Consider the following 17,247-nt stretch of genomic DNA (forward strand, 5'->3'; position numbering starts at 1 on the left):
CAGGTTCTTCAGGAGACCGTGGCAAGGCAAAAGCGTGATCGTACCGCTCCTCATGATTATGTTTTATGATGTGGTTCTGGGAAGACTCTTATAATAATTGTATTGAAAACTTTTTTGTAATAACTTAATGAAACTGGGTTGTTTTTGAAAAGTACAAATTGGTTGAAATTTTATGGTCGTTAGTCGTTACAAGTTGGTATCAGAGCCTTGGTTTGAGTGAATTGGAGGAACATTCGTGTGAATCCAGTCTCAAATCAAGGAGAGTTTTCAAAAAGAGAATTTAAAATGGTTTTCAAAATGAGTAAAGGAGGACGCGGATGTACGATCAGCCGGAGCCAGTAAATAACCCCAAAATACCATACATGATATTTGTTTTGAGCTTTGATAGAACAGCATGCTAGTACTAGGCTAGGGATCTTCAGGATTTCATGATAATGTTGCCTGATTTATGATGCCTGTTAGCCTAGGGTTTCCTATATGGGAGACTTCCAGTGTTCCTCTAGGATTGAGGGTTGAGTGTTTGTTATGTATGTTCTTCACTAGGGTGTTGTAGTATACTTGATACAAATATGGGTAGGTGTGGAAGGTAGTATGGGCCTGTACTACTAAAAGCACAAGACCCATACTCGTACCAAAGAAATCATAACCTCTAGGGTTAGTTTGGGGGTTTGTTCCCGGGTTAGTGGGAAGTATCTGAGATCTTGCGGTGTTTTTCAGTATGGAGGTTTCGAGGCATGCTGGGAGCGGATCCGGGTCAGGATCGGGAGCAGGAGAGGGCGGTCAGGGTGGGTCAGCACCGCCCGAGGTTATTGGTCAAATGAGCACAGACGAGTTGGATGCTAGGATTCTGAGATCCTGCATGATGAGGTTGTTGCGTTGTTCCGGGTCGAGTTGTCGGAACTGTTTGGGTCAATCAAGACCGCCATGGTTGAGTATTTTGATGAGTGCTATGCGACTCTCACGGAGACGGCTGCCGCGGCGGCTACAACGGCTGTAGCAGCGGCAGGGGGAGGAGCTGGTCTGGGTTTTCAGTATCGGGACTTCAATAATACGAAGCCTCCTACCTTCGATGGGGTTCAGGACCCGATTGTTTCTATGAGATGGTTGTCGGACGTGGAGGGGTGTTTCTTCACGTGTTCATGCCCTGCTGATCAGAGGGTGAGGTGTGCTCTGAACCTGTTAAGGCTCGGGGCGAAGGATTGGTGGAGATTGACCACGGGGTCGTTTTCGGACGCGCAAAGGGCTGCGGATTCATGGGATCAGTTCCAGGAGATGTTTAGCACTCGTTATGTGCCGCGGGTTGAGAGAGAGAGAGAGAGAGAGAGAGAGAGAGGTTGGCTCAGGAGTTCCTGGAGCTGAAGCAGGATTCAGAGTCGGTGACGGAGATCACCTGGATGTTCACTAAGAGCGCGATGTTTTGCCCCGAGTTTGCTTCGGAGCAGGCTCAGATGTCCCGATATCTGAGTATGCTCAAGAGGGATATCAGGCAGTTTGTGTCTACGCAGAGGTGCGATACATTGTTAGAGTTGCAGGAGGCCGCTAGGCGGCGTGAGTTGGAGATTGAGTTGCAGTTGCGAGAGCAGAGACAGGCTCCGGTGCTGTCGCAGCCAACGCCGAAACGGTCCAAGACCGTTGATTCTAGATTGGGAGATCAGAGAAGCCACACTTGTGGGAAGTGTGGGAAGGGTCACACCGGAGTTTGTAGGTCCGGTAGTGCATGTCGCAAGTGTGGAAAGGAGGGGCATTATGCGAGGGATTGTCGACAAGCAGCCTCGGGTCGGGATTTGAGGATTTGTTATCATTGTCATCAGGTTGGACACTTGAGGGTCAACTGTCCATTGCTTGCTGCGGGACCGGTGCAGGCTCCAGCACCGGCCACTTTGAGGATTACGGGTGGAGGTCAGGGTGGAGCGGAGCCTCCAAGGGCTCAGGGTCGTGCTTTTCAGCTTACAGCAGAGGAGGTCAGGGCAGTGTCGGATGCAGTTACGGGTATGTTCTTCTTTGATGTCTTGTTATTTTGTGATTATTTTGGAGTATTGTATATCTGCTAGTCTCGTTGTGTGGTTTCTGTTATTGTATTCGTTGTTCTTTGAGGGTCATGATATGGTTAAGGGTTTGGTGTTGGGAATTTTTTTGGTTATCATTCATGAGGTTTTTTTTAGTGGGAATTTGGCTTTTGGTCCGAATGTCGGGTAACACCTGCAGTCTGAGGAGTGGTTGCTGAAGGTCGGGTTTCTTTCGAGCCGAGATGATCCGTGTTGATATGTGATTTTGTGAGGGTTGCGCGTTCTAGTGGGAACCAGTTCGCGTGTAAGGGATTGTGATGTGTAGGGTTGATAAGGGAGGTCGGTGATGGCGACCGGTGGTTGATAGTTAGTGCTCTAAGTGGGGGAGAATTGGAAAATTCTCCAGAAGATCGATGAGAATGAGAGGTTGTTTAGCTGCTTGGGATTCAGCAGTGGTTCTGTCAGCCAAGAGCGTAGGCTGGTATGAGTATGTGGCAGGCATGCGGGGCGGGATACAGACCAAGGGTGATTGATTGTGGAAGGCCTGGGATCGGGCCGGGATTGAGTATGTAAGATGGAGATAGAGTTCGGAACCCCTATAGAGCTAGAACAGTATGCATGGGAGAGTTTCCCGGAGGGATAACTCGGAATGATGAATGCTAGTTGAGCGGTCCGGATAGACTGAAGGCCGGTAGGCGTACCAGTCAGGCCGAAGGCTCGGAGAACAGTCCAACCAGGTTGAAGGCCCTGGAGGGCGGTCCAGACCTGTTGAGGGTTCTGAGAGTGGACCAGATTGGCTGAAGGCCTGGTAAGGCGGTCCAGTCATGCTGAAGACTCTGCATGTGTTTATAGATCGGTACGAGGAAATGGATTGAGTATGTCGCGACGTGTTAGTGTCAGAAGGTCTGGCCTCGGGTATTGATCGTGGTGAGTGGAAGGTAGAGCATGAACTTGAGAGTCCTTGCAAGTGGATCCAGAGATTGTGTGGTGCATGGGATAGCGGTTATGCTATAAGAGAATGGTGTAGTATTGGGTGAGCACCGTGGCACTTGTTATAGTGACAAGGCGGCCAAGTGGATTTCCTTGGTAAGGAAAGGGAAAGGAATGTAGCTCCGAGAGGGAGTGTAAGTTCACGGAAGTGAAAGCAGTAGTGCAGAGTTATGATTGGGGTGTTCCAATCATGGTTGATGAGCAGTGTGTCTGCGGCTGTGGTATGGAATCACATCCGGGTTGGATGTTTGCTGAGGTCACGGAAGGAATTTCCGTGGGTGTAGATCCAAAAGGCTCGGATGGAATGCAGGGATGGAATCTTGGATTTCCAGTTTGATTTTGATCAAGGATTTATGTATGTGGTGGAAATTCATCCCGGGGAATGTTTGGAGGTGTCGTCAGTGTATCGGGTTTTCCCAACCCGAAGATGCTAGAGCCAGTTCAGCATGGGTATGAGATTGCGGTGGAGAACTCATGAGAGTTGTTCTGAGGCCGAAGGATGTGTCATCCTGTCAGCATGGAATGGATAAAGTTGGGCTCATACCGGGAATTCCGGTGGTTCATGGTTATTTCTAACTCGTATGAGTCGAGTGATTGTTGTGTTTTGGAGCGAGTGAAGTATCATGGAGTGATACTCAGTTGATAAGTTGATAAGTTGATAAGTGTGGTTGTTAGAGGACGAGGACGGTGGCCAGCTTGAGGCGGTGATCAGAACACCGTGGGAAGGAAAATTGGGTTTTGGGTTTCGGTGGTTGTGTTTTGAGGAACCTGGTCTGGTTAATGCCAGGTGGTGCATTGCGAGAGTAGTCCTGGAGATGTGTTGCCGCAGGCTTCAAGGACGAAGCCTAATTTAAGTGGGGGAGAATTGTAACATCCCGGAATATCAAAAGTTGAGTTGAAGGGATAAAAGTGTAAGTGTGAAAGGGCAACTCGGCGAGTCCACGAGTGGACTCAGCGAGTAGGGTTGCGACTCTGGTCGCGTGTTAAGTGACCAACTCGGCGAGTAGCATGGGTGGACTCGGCGAGTTGTTGCTGAGTGGAGAAAACCCTAATTCCGGGGGATGAGCCCTATATAAAGAACATAACACTTCTTCCCCAGCCTCTTTACCTTCCCTTTGAGTTCCAGAAACCCTAAATTCGTGTGAGCCTTCCTTGGTGAGAGATTAGAGCCTTGGAAGAGGTAATCTTGGAAGGAAATTGAAGAGCAAGAAGAGTGGAGCAAGGGGCTTTGCAGAGAATTGGTTCATTCATCAGTGGGAGCCTTCATTTGAGGTAATAAGCTTCTGTTTGAGCTTTTGTGCATCTAGATCTATCATTTGTGGGGGGTTTTGGGGCATAATTGAGGTCCATCTCAAGTTTGGTGTAAGATCTGAGGTTGCTACCTCAGATCTAGGTTGTTAATGATCCAGAAAGCCATAAAGTCTATGCTCAAGAGTTGTTGGTGAAGTTCTTTTGTCCCAAACCCTAGCCCTAGAGTGTAAAATGCCTAGATCTCTTTGGATCCACGTAAAGTTTGCCACTTTACGTGATGGATGGCTTGTAGAAGAGTAGATCTATGGTTTAGAGCTTCTGCATGGCTTGGAAAGCCTCTGTATGGTTTCAGATCTAGGGGTACTCAGCGGGTCACAAGGGTGTACTCGGCGAGTTGCTTGAAGATAGGCTGGAACTCGACGAGTTGGTTGCAGATAGCCTTGCACTCGGCGAGTCTGTTCTTGGACTCGGCAAGTCTGGTCGTGAGGTCCTAACCTTTCTTCTGGTTGAGCTGTGAATCGGTGAGTCAAGGGATGACTCGGTGAGTTGAGTGTGAAAGGACTCAGAGTTGTTGGACTCGACGAGTCTCGGGGTGACTCGGCGAGTTGAGTCGCGGACTGGGGAAGTTCTGTGCATGGGGACTCGGCGAGTCATCGGTTTGACTAACCTTTCTTCTGGTTGAGCTGTGAATCGGTGAGTCAAGGGATGACTCGGTGAGTCGAGTGTGAAAGGACTCAGAGTTGTTGGACTCGGCGAGTCTCGGGGTGACTCGGCGAGTTGAGTCGCGGACAGGGGAAGTTCTGTGCATGGGGACTCGGCGAGTCATTGGGTTGACTCGGCGAGTAGAGTCAGTCGGTGGTTGAATTTGACTTTGACTTTGACCAAGGGTTGACCAATTGATTTCCAGGGGCATTTTGGTAATTGTTGGCTTTTGTTTTGAGTTCGGTGTTTTGGTGTTGGCCAGTGTTGGAGATCGTATCAGTGGTCGGAGCAGCTTGGGTTTATCTGTTCAGTCGGCAGTTGCGAGGTGAGTTATCCTCACTATATCGACAGGGTCTACGGCACCAAGGCTGGCCCTTTATCGGATTGAGATCCGGGTATCGCTGTTATGTTATTGCTTGTTGTGTTGCATCCTGGTAGTTAGGATGGTATATGTTAGAGACCTGGTTAGGTTGGTATCCTGGTGAGGATGATGCTATGCTATGTGATCTGCTAGATCGTTTGATTAGATGTGAATTGCTATATGATTGAATGTTTATGTGCACATGGTTGTTGGACTGGGGCTGGGTTGAGGCAGGTCCTGCTTTGTGCTGTAGGCCAACATACCCAGGGCGGACCGGTTATCCCGAAGGCCCAGCGAGCGGTCCGGATAGGCTGTAGGCCCCAAGAGGGCGGACCAGACGTGCCGAGGCTCGGAGAGTGGACCAAGCCGACTGAAGGCCCAGTACGGGAGGACCAGTCATACTGTAGACTCAGGGAGTGGACCAGGTGGATTGAAGGCCCGATGCGGGCGGACCAATCACACTGTAGACTCGATGTATGTGGTTAGACTCGGAGGGTGGACCAGGTGGACTGAAGGCCGGTGCGGCGGACCAGTCACCCAGTAGACCCAAAGTGCATGGCTGTTCTGTGTCTATTATGTTATGGCATTTTATGTGTGTATGGTATATGTGGTTGGTATTTTGGGGATATCTCGCTAAGCTTTCGGGCTTACAGTTGTGGTTTAATGTTTTATGATGTGGTTCTGTGAAGACTCTGATAATAATTGTATTGAAAACCTTTTTGTAATAACTTAATGAAACTGGGTTGTTTTTGAAAAGTTCAAATTGGTTGAAATTTTATGGTCGTTACAATATAGTAGTTCAAATTGTTTAAGATCTATAAAAACCTTAGAGCCGCCTCTGCCCTTCTCGCTGACGTACATCAGAGTCGCACTCCGCCATTCTCGATTCGTCTTCTTTGGACGTCGGAATTGTCTTTCTAAACCTATAACGAACACATTGCTTCCGTACTTTGCGTTTTTGGATCCATAATTTTCTTTCTTCACCGGAATCAAACCCTAACATTGCCTTCGTAACCCTTTGTCACCATTGACGTTCATAAAAGAGACCAATGAGAAGGGTGGCAACAGTAGAGTTTCGAAACAGATCTGAGATGGTGATGCGTGAAGCAAGAGATAGATGATGGTGGTGTGGGAATTAGATCAGATGTGGAGTTCCTAAGTTGTCACCTCCGTCAGTAGTTGTTGGCTTCATCAGATGGCTTGGAGAAAAATTATCACGAAGAGAGAGAGAGAGAGAGAGAGAGAGTGAGAGAGAAAGAAAGATACGTATTTTCTTTTTTCTTTTTCTTTTTTGATTTTTGTAATAAACTAATTGAAAAAAATACCAATGGCAAATCCGTCATTAAAAAAAATTATAAAACACTTTGGATCAAACCCGCAACAAAATCAAACTATCGGACCAATGATGCGAGTCCAAACTTTTTTGGTCTAAACATGATAGTTTTGACATATCATAGGGACCATTCTTGCAGTTTTGTATACTAATATTTACTTTTATGGGACTTATTACTTTTTCCGTTTTTGGTGTAAAAAATGTAATGTTGGATTTATAAATAAGATAAAACTGCAAAAATGGTCTCTATCGTATACATTTTTTTAGAGTTTTTGTCCATACCTTGACTTTTCTAGATTTATGGTTATTTTAAGCTAGTTTCGTCGTGTTTTCAATCTCTCTGAATATTTAAATGACTGTAATACCCTTGGGGTATTTGTTTTCCATTTTTCTTATATATTTTTTAAATCTACTACTTATTTATTTTGATAATTAAAAAATAAAATGGGCCCACCTCTCTCTCTCTCTCTCACTCTCCCCATCCCCCCCCCCCCCCCCCCCCATCAACACCTCCTTCCAAAAATGGAATCAATTCAAGACTATATCAAAACCAAGAAACACACTTTAACAAATCTAGAAAACACACGATCATTCATGCTTGGTTCTATTCTTCACCCTAGAACTAAATCATCAAAAATGAAAAGGAAAGAGAAATATAGAGAGGGTAGGCGAAGACGTTGGTGTCCCCTTCGCGTTCGAGAGCTCCCACGACATCATAACCTTTTCTGGGTTGGATAAGAGGAATAGTCGGAGTCAAAAAGCACAACAAGCAGCAGAGAACGGGTAGTAGTAGACGCACTATGGTCAGTTTTCAATCGAAGAGGACATTGAAGATCTGAGAGGGTGGCATCTTTTAGGATTGGAAGCAATGGGAAAGGAAAATCGAGGGAAGTGGGTGGTACACCGACATCGTCAAAAAATTGTACTCCTCAGATTTACTAACCGAACATCATTTTTCATTAGCTCGATGTCACGTATCCCCCATATATTGTATCATGGTGCAGACTTTATTGTGTGGTGTGCTTAGAATTCCCCCATCCAATAGTGTCATTCAACAATCTCCTATGAATACCAAGAGTCTTGCTACTATGAAACACCACGTAACATGGTGTCTCTACTCGTTACACGTGCATCAAAAAATTTAATTTTTATTGCTTATATAGTTGCCTACTGAAAGCAACTATAAATTACTGCTTTAAGGTTATATTTCGCATAGTTTGACCCAATTTGTTGCATACAAATCACTGTTTGATGAATTTTTTTACATTATTTAGAGAAACTAAAATTAAAATTAGGAGGATTAAAACAGTTGTTGCTTCTGTTTTGCTCCATTTCTATCACTAATCTATGTTATTATTCAGATCGAATTTTTAATGATTAAATTTAAGAGTTTTTATTAACAAGTGAATCACATATCAATTACATATAATTCAAATATGAATTACATGTAATTAACATGTAAATCACACATGAATCACATATGCATAACATGTGATTCACATGTAAATCACAGGTTAATCATATATTAATTACATGTAAATCACACGTGAATCAGCTATGAATTATATGTAATTCACATGTAAATCACAAGTTAATTACATATGAATTACGTCTACATGACATACATTTTGTATGAGTGTTCTTCGTTAATTATTTTTAATTTTTTTTTGTGAATTTCACATTTGAATTTTAAATGATATAATTACATGTGAATATGACACTATATAATCACATGTGAATTTTACATGATATAATTATATGTGAATCTTACATGATATATATGCATATACACTTGAAAAAATATGTATATATGCACCTGAAATGTTTTTTTTGGGTTAAAAAATCATATTTTTTTTAATATTTCATTTTTTTAAAAACAAGTTATAAATTTTTAAAGATTTACTGTTTTTTAAAAAAATTTGTTGTTGTTTTTTTTATTTCCATTTCAAAAAAAAAATTCACATTTTCCAAAAAAAATTAAAATTCTACAATTTTTAAAAATTCGAAAATTTTTGTTTTTATAAAAGAAAATCTAAAATTTTGATTTATTATGTTATTTTTTTGACATTTTTATTAATATTTCCAATAATAGAAAAATTAAAAGATTAACTGTGATTCTAAATGACGATCATGCCCTTAATGAATTAATTTTGACCTAACTTTCCGTCTTTAGTTCTTAGGTTCTCAGGAAACTATAAGTTCTAAACGGATCTTACCCATATATATATATATATATATATATATATATATATATATATATATATATATATATATATATATATATCATAAGTTCATTAAAATTTATAAACAAATAGATTAAAATTTGCTATTGTTGTTTTGTTGGTGCTGTTTTAGGTTAATTTGTTGTTTTTTTTAGGTTATTTGTGTTGTAATTTTTTTTTGTTAATTATTACTATTTTAATAGGCACATGAGACTATTTTAGTGTTTAATTTGTGCTTTGTGTCTACAATTTGTTTTTTTGTTGCTGTTTGAAAAAGTTGTCGAAGGTTGAATGGATCTTGTTATATATTGCATTGAAGAATGTTTCTTTTTATTTTGGATGTATGTAAATATACAATGTATTTTAGGAAAGTTGAGCTTTGAGTTTGGCAGTACAGAGTTTGACTCGACTCGTTTACACCCGGTAACAAGCGGGGTGCATGGCCCCACTTGATGGTGAATCCCAACCTAATTTTTAATAGAATTTTTTTTATAGAATTATGCTTGACACCACACTTAAAAATTTTAGACACCATTGCTTTTGCTCAAAAAAGCTTTAACAAGACCTCAAATTTCAATTTTTTTTTTTATTTTTCCTATTTTCAATATTTTTATCATTATGGACCCCGATTAATATTTTCTCTGGATCCGCCATTGTCTACACCCCTACCCGAGTGCAAAGAAAATAATAAAACTAATAATTATTTTTACGTCAAAACTTAATATATGATATTCGCGTTTTAAACATAACGTAACATGTTGATATTATGTTTTATGCATGTCAAATAAGATTTGAAATATAAGTATTATCACCTAAGTTTTGGTTTATCAAATGACTTTTATCATAAGATGTATAAAATTGCGTTTATAAAATAAAATGAGTTTATTATACGAATTAATGAAGTCATAAGTTTTTTATTGTTAAAAGGAGTTTTAAAATTGTAATTTTAAAACTCATCTAAAACTCCACATCTTAAGTATAAAATGAAGTTTTATTAAAACTATTATCTGTTCTTAAAACCGCTCTATTCTATGACTACACTTTAAAATATCGGATTTTGGTTTATAATTGATCGCGGCTAATAGTAAATAAACTGAAATTTTATTTAGTACCTAAAGAACCTCATAAAAACTTATATGAATTTTACAAAAGGGTACATAAATTTATGGATGCATTCAATATTCATAAGACAACGTTTTTTTTATAACTATAATTATAAAACATATATATGAGACATTTTCTTAAAAATAAAAGTCATTGTCGTCCTTTTGAAGAACACTCAGTATCATTTGTATGGTCTTGGTGTGTCACAACCCCGACCGAGGTGACGAAACATGTCAGATTGTATGATTAAGTTTATGGATCACATGTAAACTGAATATATAGCACAAGTATAACAATTAGGGGTGAGCGCGGTGCGGTTCGGTGCGGTTATTGACTAAAACCTCACCGCAAACCGTAAATGCGGTTAATCCATTTTCAAAACCCATTGGTGCGGTTATTTTTGTGGTGCGGTTATGCGGTTATTTTTGCGGGCGCGGGTTTTTTTTTTTTGTGGTTCGGTTATTAACCGCATTGATTTGGTGCGGTTTTTTTATGTGGTTTTTAACCGCATTTAACCATTTATGATTTTGCATAACTCGTTCGAACAATTAAGACTTTTTTAAACGGTTTAAAAGTTCAAACACGTTACTTGTAATAATAAAAAAAACATAAGGTATATGAAAATGAACTTAAATAAAAAACAACTAATATCTTAAAAACGTCAAATCGTTAGTAATTAACAATAAATATCTTAAAATTGTCAAATTTCAACATTTTAAGTTAAACATAACAAAAAACCAACAATTTTGTCTTCTAGAATTTTATCCTTCTTTCATCCATGAAACCTGACATTGAAACTCTTTCCGCTGCATACACTACTAGTAAATATCCAAAATCATTACTTACTCAAAAATTAGAAAAAAAAAACCATTAAAACATAAGAGAATATAAGAAAAGATATAACATGTAAGTTACATGGTAACTAAGCAATTCCATCACACTTTTTGTGGACCGTCATCGGATGAATTTTTACCCTTTAAAAGCATTTCTACATAAAAAACATGATAATATTAGTATCATAATATGTATGTGAAAATATAGTCCAAAAATATGAAAAAGAGTTTATTAAGTTTTATACCTGCCATCTTCTCATTCAATTCATCTATGTCTTTACTCGACATATTACAACCGAGCTCAAGATCCACCGATGAAGATCGTATCCAATCTTGTACACATATTAAAGCTTTTGCGGTGTCAGTGTTAAGTGAACTCCTATACTTATCGATAACTCTCCCACCAGTACTAAATGCCGACTCTGATGCTATAGTAGAGATTGGCATTGCCAAAACATGCTTAGCTACTTTAGACAGTATCAGGAATTTGACTGAATTTGATTTCCACCAACCCAAAAGATCAGATGTTTGGTCCCTTTTTTCCCTTCCATCTGCTAAATAGATCTCCACCTCACTCTTAGTATCTTGACCCTCATCGTCATGTTTGTCAAACTCAAGCTCCAAATCAACATCCATCTCACCAACACTACTTGACTTATCAATAAAAACACCATCTTGTGTGTTTTGTACATTGGTTTTTTCTGCTTTACTCTTATAATGGTTAAACAAATCTTCAAGAGTCTGCTTTACCTTCCCCGATATCTCTTTGCCTTTCTCAGAGTTCTTACCATATATCATTTCAATGCAATAATTGACGTATCGAAGCTTGTTGCGCGGATCCAAAACAACCGCAACATGCAATAGATAATTCATATTATCCACATTGTCCCAGTATTTATCATACTTGGCTTTCATCGACGTTGCCATCTTTTTCTTTTGTTCATCTTGACATAAGCACATCCTTGTGATTGTCGCTTGCATTTTCACAAGCTCAGAAAAAAAAAATATTAGATGTTACATACTTTGAACCAGATATCTTGATTGTAACATCAAAAAATATTTTCAAGTACTCGATCAAATTCCTAATTTAATAACAATATGTAAGTATTCATATGATAAATAATAAATATAAAGTGTCAACTAAGAAAGTTAATCGTACCTGGCTGCCTCCCAATCAACACCACTCGGAGCACCAACTACTTTAGGCTTTCTTTTCCTTTTTCTTGTGCACCCTTCCAAATCGGTATCCGCTTCAGTGCGAAAATAAGCTCCATAAGAAGGATCTATCGTGTAAAGCCTATTCAGAAAATAAAACAACCCCACAATATTAGTTTTATTATTTAAAGGAAAACATAACACAAGTTTATAACAAAGAAACATACCTTTCAAATGCATTTTCATATTTTATTGCTGTTTCCAACATTAAGTATGTTGAATTCCATCGTGTATCAACATCAAGAGAGGGCTTTTGTTTGCACTTTATTTCAACCCGAGCAATACAATCTTCAAATGTTTTATATCGAGCTGGTGACGATCGCACGTATGTCACTGCGTTTCGAATTCTAGTAACAGAATCGAATTGCTCTTCCAAACCATCTCTAACAACAAGATTGATGATATGTGCACAACAACGTAGGTGCAAATATTTACAATCTAATATATCATTTGGTCCCTTCAACATCCTCTTCGAATATCTTATTGCCCCATCGTTTGAAGAAGCGTTATCCACTGTGATAGTAAACACAATCTCAATCCCCCACTTTTGTATACAATCATAAACAAGGCTCCCAATGGTGTCACCCCTATGATTTTCTATAGGGCAAAAATTTAGGATCTTCTTTTGTAAAACCCAGTCATCATCGATCCAATGTGCCGTAAGGCACATATAATTGATGTTTTGAACAGATGTCCAAGTATCTGTAGTTAGACACACTGTTTGGCCATGCAACATATCTTTAATTTTTTCCACCTCTTGTTCATAAATTGATAAACAATCTCGAGCAACAGTCCATCTGGATATGATCTTAAACTGAGGATTCAATTCCCACACAAACTCCCTAAAACCCTCGTCATCAACAATACTAAAAGGTCGATTATCTTTAATGCACATTTTGGCAAGGGCTAATCTACACCTCTCTTGGCTAAAGGAATGCTTAGCCAAAGATCCACTTGCCTCCGTACCTTTTGGCTTAAAGCTTAAAGTTGTTTGTTTCTTCAAATCAGGTTTTTTATAAAGTGGTGAGGTCTTACATGTATTGTGAAGATGATTGAGTAACGAGGAAGTACCATTCTATCTACCACGACAACTTAATACCTTCTTACAATGCTTGCATTGTGTACTTGTAGCACCTTCGACCTTTGGAAAATGTTCCCAAACAATGGATTTTAACCTGCCCGTTGACTTCTTTTCATCTTCAATGTTATCTTCATTTTCATTTTGATCATCAAGATTAATTATCCCTTCATTAGTAGCCATTGACTATCAAGCTAAACAAAGAAATACAACATAAACATCAGTAGACTACAAAGTGTTGTTAGATTTAGTTTTAGAAAGTTTTTTGAATGTGAAAAAAAAGTAAAACTGATTAGGCATAGAATTAAAGAGTATAGATTAGCAGTGCAAATATGGTGGCTAAATACTTCCCCATTACTGTTCCAGTTTTCCTTTCCATAATGATATTTATCCATTTCATCACTTCACATTTTTATATAATGCAAATCAAAGATCTGTATTAATTTATTCGATTCAAACTCAAGATGTATAATTTATAAATAGATGTTTATGTGTATATCTATCTTTGTCTATATGAGTACTATATGCAAAAAGGTTGTTTAAATCCACTAACTAACGACTTTTTGCTTCAATAGTTAGTAGTGCCACCACCTAAAACCTAGACCTACTAAACTGCCACATAGCAAATAAACAACAAAAGTGGTTGACAACTTAACATAAAGAATACAAAATTATACATCGCTAAAAAAACATACATGATCTGTAATTGCATAGTTATACATCAATAGAATCATAGAAAACTTAACATGCACAATCATTTGAATTAGAAACTTACACTTAACAAGTTAACAGAGATGTACCAGCCAGAGTCGAGGTTTGTAATAGCCGAAGGAGGAGATGCGTGAATACGTAAGGGAGGGCCGAAAGCTAGGGCAATACGATGGATTTTTTTTATTATTTTTTTTTTTTGCAAACTCCCGCTCACAACTCACAACTCAAAGACTTAAGTTTTAATTTTTATTTTATTTTATTTTTTTAATATTTGTTATTTTAATAATTAATAAAAAAATGTATATAATATTATAGGATATGCGGTGCGGTGCGGTTTTTTTGCGGTTTTTGAAAATTAATAACCGTACCGCACTGCAAATTTACGGTTTTTGAAAAACATAAAACCTCACCATCGGTTTTCGTTGCGGTTGCGGTTTTTCGGTTGCGGTTTTTGCGGTTATTTTTAGTTGCGGTGCGGTTTTTGCTCACCCCTAATAACAATAAACAAAACAACATTTGTATTGTTGTTTTTCTAATGTTGTTTTTTTTTTGCTTCTGTTGTTTTGTTGGTGCTGTTTAGGTTAATTTGTTGTTTTCTTTTTTTGCTTTTTTTAGGTTATTTGTGTTGTAATTTTTTGTTAATTGTTACTATTTTAATAGTTATAAGAGACTGATTTAGTGCTTAATTTGTGCTTTGTGTCTACAATTTGTTTTTTTCTACTCTTTTGCTACTCTTTAAAAAGTTTTTGAAGGTTGAATGGGTCATGTTATATTGCATTGAAGAATGCTTCTTTTTATTTTGGATATACGTAAAATACAACGTATTTAGAAAAGCCGGTCTTCAAGTTTAGCAATAATCGATTCGACTCGACTCGACTCGATTCGATTACACCCCTATCCGAATGCAAAGAAAGTTGATACCATCTTAAAGCTATCTTATCGACACCATTTTCCACACCATCCTTCTTGATTCTAGCATATTTGCATTTTGTACAATTTCACATGCAACCCTATGACTAATACATAGGAATTACAAATGCCTCGACTAAATTTCTATCACATAGATGCCTAAGGTGCCTAACTGCCAATCCCATTGGTTTTAATAGTCTTTTCGCTTATTTGACCATCCATTATCTCTCTTTTTCTTTGCTGACCATTTCCATGTCCAAACCATAAAACTTGTTTCACTCATAATTTTAGTATTTTTTTAATGATTTATCAGAGGGAAAATACCGTAAATAGTCAAAAAAAAATTGGGGGTGTTTTCAAAAAATAGACATAAAAATGGACTTTTCCAGCTATAGACATACATACCACGACGTCATCTCCGCAGAATGGATCTTGAGGTTTTTTTTTTTTTTTTTTTTCCACATCGATTCTTCGGGGTTTATATTAATTCCCCAATTAATTATTTTCAAGTAAAGATTATAATAGTTTGATAATCTTTTCTTAAAAATAATTAGTTTGGGAAATGAATATAAACCCCGAAGAAAAAAAAAACACTAAAGATCCATTCATCGGAGCTACCTCCGCGGAATGAGTTCATTCCTCGGAGGTAGCTCCGCCGAATGGATCTTTAATGTTTTTTATTTTTATTTTTATACATTGATTTATTTATGATTTTGCTATTTTTATACATTGTCTATATCCGGAAAAATCCATTTTTATGTTTATTTTTTGAAAACACCCCCCATTTTTTGACTATTTACGGTATTTTCCCTTTATCAGAACTAAAAAGTCTCTTCATTTCTTCATTTTGACACTATTTTACACATCTTTTTAAGTATGTATCTAGTTATCAATACAAAAATAAATACATATACAAGTATGAAAAATTAATGCCAAACATGTTTTTATGTATTGTATCCAATATAATCATACTCTATGTCAATTGTCAAACACCCATAGTGCCAAATTTAGTTTAAACTTTAACATTCTCGTTATAAAATTTTTGCAACTTTTCACCAAATTGTATATCCCTTTTTACCATTTCCTCTAACACATACTTGGCTTCATTCACTTTTTCAACTGCTATCAAACGAGTGGCCAATAACCCAAAATTATGCGAGTCCAGTTTTGGGTTCTTACCTGCGTAACTCATTACAAACTCCACCGCCTGCGCACAATAGCCTAACCTCACCAGGTTTCCGATAACATGCGCATAGGTGGCGTACATAGCCTCAATTCCATCATCCAACATCCTCCGCAGAATAGCCATCGCCCCATCCATCTTCCCCGCCTTACACGCGCCGAGCACCAGCGCATCGTACGTCCTACCGTCCGCCTTCAGTCCTTCTTCTCCCATTTTTTTCAGAACATCGGCGCAAGATTTCAGATTTCCGGTGATTGAGTATGACGTTAGAAAAAAGTTGTAAGATGTAATATCACGAGAAATGCCATTCGCTCTCATGAACTCGATCACGCGCCACGCTTCGTCGAAATTCTTCTTCCGTGTGAGGAGGCTGAGGATTGGGTGAAAACTGGAAGCATCGGCGCCGTATTTTCCATGGATCGCCGCGTCCGCCACTCGCAGAGCCGCTTCGGTGAGCTTCACCTTGCAGAGCCATGAGATGAGTGAATCATACGCGCTCTTGCGGCAGTGTCCTTCGTTGAGAGCTGATAAGGTTTTTAAGAGCTCATTGAGAACAGAGATGTCCGTTGAAATGAACTTGAATGTGTTGTTGGTGGTGAGGAAACCTTTCGCATAACGTTGATTAAGGAGGTGGTGAACGGTGGCGAAGTCTCGTTTGTGACCGGCACTGGCGATTAGGTCGTCGTACGCAGCGGAGCTCCGTGGTTCAGGGAGATTAACGGTGGCTATGAATCGGTGGATTGTGGTGAAGACAGACGATGGTTTTAGGGTTTTGCGGAGGACAAACATGATTAAATTTAAGGGTTTTACGCAATCATCGATATGTTATTTTGGGGGATACAGTTTAGGAAAATGTGATGCTCAGTGAGTCAGTGTCCGAGTTTAGGCCCAATAAAGTATTCGTGTTGTTGTTTTATTGAGACTAAAGTAAGCCCATAAATGAAAGTTTAAGAGTCCAGTTTTTTTGACAAATTGATTTTAGTTCAATTTCAATTTAAAATTTTGTTATTCGGTCTCTATACCTCACTACTTAGGTATGAGTGTAGGTGGATATCCGTTTTAATTATTTGGAATCGAAACAGAAACCGATGGGTATCGGTTCATCTAGCGAGTACCCGGTTCGTTAAATTTGTTGAATTTTTAAAACATTTAAAACTATATGTATGAGTTAGCGGTCAAATAAGTGAAAACCGTGATGAAACCGGGGAGCTTGTAGAGTTGTGGTCCCTCGAGATATTTTGATGTGTATTTTGATAGTTTATATGGTCTATTTTTAGTATGGTGACATTGCGAGACAGACTTGTTGGCAGTTTTGGTGCTGGAGAGGGCTCGGGCTCAGGTTCTGGGGC

At 38.8% G+C, this 17,247-nt stretch overlaps 2 protein-coding genes across 3 annotated transcripts; both read right to left on the minus strand.

Annotated features, from left to right (window-relative positions):
* Positions 1–10,490: 10,490 nt before the first annotated feature.
* On the minus strand, positions 10,491–13,543 carry LOC111896810 (zinc finger BED domain-containing protein RICESLEEPER 3). Of its 2 annotated transcripts, none has more exons than XR_008226569.1 (4): positions 12,185–13,543; positions 11,048–12,099; positions 10,885–10,957; positions 10,491–10,784 (listed from the first exon to the last, which is right to left on the minus strand). XR_008226569.1 is itself a non-coding variant. In XM_042898246.2 (4 exons), the coding sequence occupies exons 2-3, from the start codon at positions 11,781–11,783 to the stop codon at positions 10,905–10,907; spliced, it is 789 nt and encodes a 262-aa protein (XP_042754180.1). In that variant the 5' UTR covers positions 11,784–12,099; positions 12,185–13,523; the 3' UTR covers positions 10,504–10,784; positions 10,885–10,904. The 2 variants fall into 2 exon arrangements, 1 of the variants encoding a protein (XP_042754180.1); XM_042898246.2 differs by having other exon boundaries at positions 10,504–10,784; positions 12,185–13,523.
* A 2,091-nt stretch (positions 13,544–15,634) lies between these two features.
* LOC111896809 (pentatricopeptide repeat-containing protein At2g40240, mitochondrial) lies at positions 15,635–16,906 on the minus strand. The gene has a single exon (XM_023892796.3). The coding sequence runs from the start codon at positions 16,685–16,687 to the stop codon at positions 15,728–15,730; it is 960 nt and encodes a 319-aa protein (XP_023748564.1). The 5' UTR covers positions 16,688–16,906; the 3' UTR covers positions 15,635–15,727.
* Positions 16,907–17,247: the final 341 nt, after the last annotated feature.

This window comes from Lactuca sativa, chromosome 9 (genome assembly GCF_002870075.4).
Source record: "Lactuca sativa cultivar Salinas chromosome 9, Lsat_Salinas_v11, whole genome shotgun sequence".
In the NCBI taxonomy this organism is placed as follows: domain Eukaryota; kingdom Viridiplantae; phylum Streptophyta; class Magnoliopsida; order Asterales; family Asteraceae; genus Lactuca; species Lactuca sativa.

What these genes read in the sequence shown, in the direction of transcription:
- LOC111896809 (XM_023892796.3), bottom strand. Translation starts at nt 16,687, where the DNA reads ATGTTTGTCCTCCGCAAAACCCTAAAACCATCGTCTGTCTTCACCACA.
- LOC111896810 (XM_042898246.2), bottom strand. Translation starts at nt 11,783, where the DNA reads ATGCAAGCGACAATCACAAGGATGTGCTTATGTCAAGATGAACAAAAG. An exon ending in ATTGAATGAGAAGATGGCAG is followed by an intron (nt 10,958 to 11,047) that starts GTATAAAACTTA and finishes TTTTTTATGTAG; the next exon opens with AAATGCTTTTAAAGGGTAAA.